At 51.5% G+C, this 4607-nt stretch overlaps 1 protein-coding gene across 1 annotated transcript; it reads left to right on the top strand.

Annotated features, from left to right (window-relative positions):
- Nucleotides 1–366: 366 nt before the first annotated feature.
- PV07_12728 (uncharacterized protein) lies at nt 367–3322 on the top strand. Its single transcript, XM_016400287.1, has 2 exons — nt 367–2702; nt 2772–3322. Exons 1-2 carry the CDS (start codon nt 433–435, stop codon nt 3001–3003), a joined length of 2502 nt encoding a protein of 833 aa, XP_016242067.1. The 5' UTR covers nt 367–432; the 3' UTR covers nt 3004–3322.
- The last annotated feature ends 1285 nt before the right edge of the window (nt 3323–4607 follow it).

The raw sequence follows: 4607 nt of genomic DNA on the forward strand, positions 1-4607 counted from the left end.
ACATTAATAGCCACCCGGTCTAATCAATCGCCAGCCCACCGGCGAACGACTTGAAGCTTGGCGGCGAGAGTAGGATAGCTGCTACTTAGCTACAGTAGGTGGCCCAATCAACTTATCTAATAATTGTCACAGTAGCTTCCGGGACCCTAAAAGAGGAATGATGGGCTGGGAGCAACCTTTCACACCTTCGTTTTGAAGCCTCAACATATGAAGCCGGCTCTTGATCTTGCTGCTTACGCCACAGCCTGGCAAAGTTGGCACGTGACCACGCGAAGACGCCAATGACACGTGTACAAGTACACGCGCTCTTCCCCACAAGTGAATAAAATCATTGTGGACGTGGCACCCGTAGCCTCGTAATGTCCTACGAAATCGAAACCGCTCCCGATTCCTCCGCCTAGATGACCGAAGCCGCGACGCGAACTTCTCTACATGGTTCTAGACAACCTTCCTGCGGTCGACTTGCTCCAGCTGCAAGGGTGTAACCACGCCTTACGCGGGATCATCTCGAACAGCGGTCAACTTTGGGATCCACATGGCGCTAAGAGTCCGGCCGCCTTTCGAGTAGGGCTTCGACAGGATTTCAAAGGCCAGGTCAAGAGGATGCGAAATATGGCTGACCAGGTTGCGGCCATTGACTACGCCCTCCGAGACGACGACCCCGAGGGAATTCCACATCCGATGGCTATAATCCATTTTTCGCTCCTTCCTCCCCTCCTAGGTCAGGTGTTCCAGGGAACCTTTTCGCCGGGTCGTCGGCTATGGCTGGCAGGTTTGCTCAGGTACAATATGACGGCCGGTACTCGTCGTTGGTCGATACGGACTTGGACATTGGTGCAGGCAGTGGTTTTGAAGGTATATGCCCAAACGGTGGCTCACGAGGAAGCCGCGGCCGCTCTTCGGAAGAGAGGGATAAATAAGGATAAGGCGGAACTCAGGACTGAACTCTCAGTGCTTGTGAAACTAGCCGAGGTCGTTGCAGATCTTATTACCGCTAACTCCTTCGAAGACGCGACGAATGTGTCAGAAATGCTTGGAATGCTATTTCAGTCACGCCCTCTGGTTCAGGATAAAGCTCGAGAAGATATGTGGCAACCCATACAAGAACGTCTTGCGTCTGCTATACAGAACAACATTGGAGCTGGTTCGTCCGTCCGTCAGCCAATTGAGGAGTCGGCGACGCATTGGTATAGTATTATACGCGGGTACTGGACTCAGTCGAAAGATCGCCACCCGGCGACAATGTTCACGGAACTCGTCGGGGATTTGGCGGTCGTATCTATCCAACGCAGAGAGTGGGACCAGGCTCGACTAACGTTTGATCTTGTTGACCACCTACCTGACGCGGTCAACCTTAAAACTAGCGCTTTCACGAGCTGGAAGGCCATACGCCGACATTTGTATGGGATTTCTTCGCCAATGAAACCAGATGAGTGGAATAATGCCGAACAATCCGCAACTTTACTCTTGGACCTCATTAAGATCCAAGGTCACGCGGAGGACCGCGACCTTGAGTACATCATCTCGCTGATTGAGCAAGCGGTGAAGGCCCGTCGAGACACAAGTAGACAGTTGCTAGTGTCGCTACTCGTGCGTCTCTTGGAGGAGTCCGGTCCACATGGGCCTCAAGTTAACGCGCTCGTCGAAGCCTTGTTTGTTACCATCTTGGAACAGGGGCACAAGGACATAACAGAACACAATCTCGCGGCGACAATGCCAGAGCTTCAAGACCTCGCGACGGTAACTCAGCTTCTCAGTCTCGGTAAAGGATCGAGTCAGCTTTACACTACACTCCTTGACCGCTCACGGACGGTGATCTCCAGAACGATCTACCTCGGAAGCCTCCTAGGAACGCGTCATTCTCCCTACTATCTTTTCACCCTGTTGGAAAGGGTGGCCAAAATCGACCTTCCGAACTCATGGTCCTACCTCTTGAGAGCTCTGGCGGAAAGCTCCAAGAAAAGCATCGACGAAGCCCGTCAAGAATCGGTCACATGTGCTTCGGGCGTATGGGATTTGATATTCGAGAAATGCGACGCCGCAAGGTTCGAGGATGAGTTGAACATGGCGAGCCGAGATTCTATCGATCGAATTATGGATATCGGAGCATTACTCAAGACGGCCGTAGACCGGGAGTGCGGTAAATCTGTGCGTCTTATTCTGACGATGTGGAGATTTGTCGGATTCAAGACCACCGCGTTTGATGTCACGCTACTGGATGTTATTTCTCAGTCGGCTCGATTTTCCGAGAAGCCCTTGTTGCTCCTGCCCGACATCATTAAAGAACATGACTTTTGTCAAAAGAGTGCGACAATGTGCTCCGAGAGCTTGGTCACGATGGTGCAGATGCATATGCGGGGGCCTCGCGAAGAACGCTCTGGGAACCATGGGAGTCTCGAACAAGCTTTTCTCCTCATATCCCGGTCTTTGGGACAACTTGATGAAAGATTTAGTGGGCGTATTGACACGCGAGAAGCATGGCAATGGATACATCGTCACAGCCTGAAGCTCTTGGAGGCTGAGTTTGAGGGGAGGAATTTCGAAGCTGCATCTGACGCCGTCTGTTGGTGGGGACAGCTTCCGCTGGATATTCATCTGACCAAGGACGCTCGGCAGACCGTAACAGAGATATTGGAGGAGATCGAGAGAATCCGTCTCGCAGAAAAGACAGGAGGAGGTCTGGGCTGGCTTAACATACAAAGGTTAGACTTTATCTTCTCCCAGGTTGCTAATCGTTTGTGAGCTGGAGACTTATTTGGTATCCGGATCAGCCTTTGGAGAACCCGGATTTTAGAAGCTAACCGCACAACGGAGTTGGCGTGTCATGAAGCTTCTCTGGAGTCGTTTTGGGGGGAATCTAGCACATTTGTCCAACGATATGCTAGGGGTGTTGGAAATGAAATCGATCGACATCCCCCCCCAACCCACTCTAATTTTTTGAACTCTATCGTCAGCCTCACAGCGGCACTCGCCAGGTACCTAAGGAATCTTTCCCTGCATTAGGAGCGAGACTTCGAGAGTTGGAACTGCTTGGCGGCTCTCACGATCCTGTAAGCGCGGTATTGTCGCGGTCGGGAGGAGTTATGAGATTTCCTTTCCGGCTGTTAAAATCAGACTTTAACACGCCAAAGGAAGGGTCATACATTCGAAGAGTGCGCTTTCTCGGAGAGGGTGGCGAAAACTTGATCCTCGATAGGGCGAACGCTACTCGTGTGGAAAATTTCAACAAGTGGAAAGGCAATCCACAAATCAGAGACCAAGAGATATGGATATTCGACGAAGGGGACATGTATGGGCGGGAGTTGTGGGAAAGCCTAGTTCCCGGTGTCTACAATACCTTAATAGATTGTTACCTTGTTCGTAATATAGCAAAGCTAGGCGGTAAGTATCAATTATCGACTCCTGAACACATCACGAAGAAAGGTGCTTATCCCCTTTCACCTGTCACGGACTCAAGACTGACGCGCAGAACCTTTCAAAGCTCGACCTAGCCTCCGGAGATTACCAAATTGAGATGGCCGAGCATATCCGTCGTTTTCAAAGTGGAATGTCATGCCGCCTTGGTACGGCCGGCGAACATCCTGACCGGAGTCGGCACTTCTCTGAGAAGATGGAATGATTGTGCGTGACAACCACGTTGAGATTCGTGTGGCGAACATCATTTCAAGGGTAATGAATGGAGGAGCATCAAAAACATAGGATTAAATCGACTATAGGAGACGAATTGGGCCGGGAAAATGTTCGAAAGTTGCTTGCCCACATTCGTTAGACTACTTGCTCTGAGTTCACCGCGACTTGTCAGATCTCCAAAATGGCGGTGACGGCTCAGCGAATCCACGGCTCGCACGTGTTGGGCGCGGAGGCATGACCTTCCCGCTGCTTGACCGGTCGTAGGTGTCTCCTTCTGGTTTGCTTCGTGCCTACTTTACATGTAACTAGATGCCTGCACGGAGCGACGCTTCCGGGCGCCAACGAAACTTTCAGGTGAATCCACTCATCTAGACCTGTAAAGCTGTACCTCCCTCTGCCAGGGGATTTTGGGCACCAACGAAAGAGCTTGAACTGTAAAGGGTTTGACACGGTGGTCGGCCATCCGCGGCTTTCCAAGGCATACCAGCGCCACAACAAGTTGGGGGAGGGATTTCACGAGGTTTTCGCCCAGTCAATTAATTTGAGATTTGACACCAAACAAAGGCTCAAAGGCATGGGGGGGGTGCTGCGCTGCAGTCGTTTAATCTTCTTGATAAGGAACTCGCGCTGGGACAGTCTTTCTACCCTAGGGTCCCCCAAGAAACATCCAGGCAACCGTGAAACTGAGGTATATGGGGCGCAAGGATCATGGTCGCACAATCAATATCGGTCTCCACCACCGACTCGCCCGTACCAATTGCTGTACGAAAAACTAACTTCAGTGGCTACTAATTATGTGCCACTACCGGGACGACGAGGCATTGTAAAGAAAGCCACGTGTGTGACAACGCAGCTTGGTACCTTAGGGCGATACCTTAATCAGCTTAGCTGGGCAGTAATAAGATCAAAATGGTCGAGCTTCAGATAACTATCCTGGTGGGACTCTTCAGAACAGGGCGTCGAGCCGGGGGGGGGGG

Source organism: Cladophialophora immunda, assembly GCF_000835495.1.
Source record: "Cladophialophora immunda strain CBS 83496 unplaced genomic scaffold supercont1.93, whole genome shotgun sequence".
Classification (NCBI taxonomy): Eukaryota; Fungi; Ascomycota; class Eurotiomycetes; order Chaetothyriales; family Herpotrichiellaceae; genus Cladophialophora; species Cladophialophora immunda.

Excerpts from the sequence above, each read along its gene's own strand:
- PV07_12728 (XM_016400287.1), top strand. The coding sequence starts at position 433 with ATGGTTCTAGACAACCTTCCTGCGGTCGACTTGCTCCAGCTGCAAGGG. Across the intron at positions 2,703-2,771 it reads GGCTGGCTTAACATACAAAG|CCTTTGGAGAACCCGGATTT; the intron begins GTTAGACTTTAT and ends TATCCGGATCAG.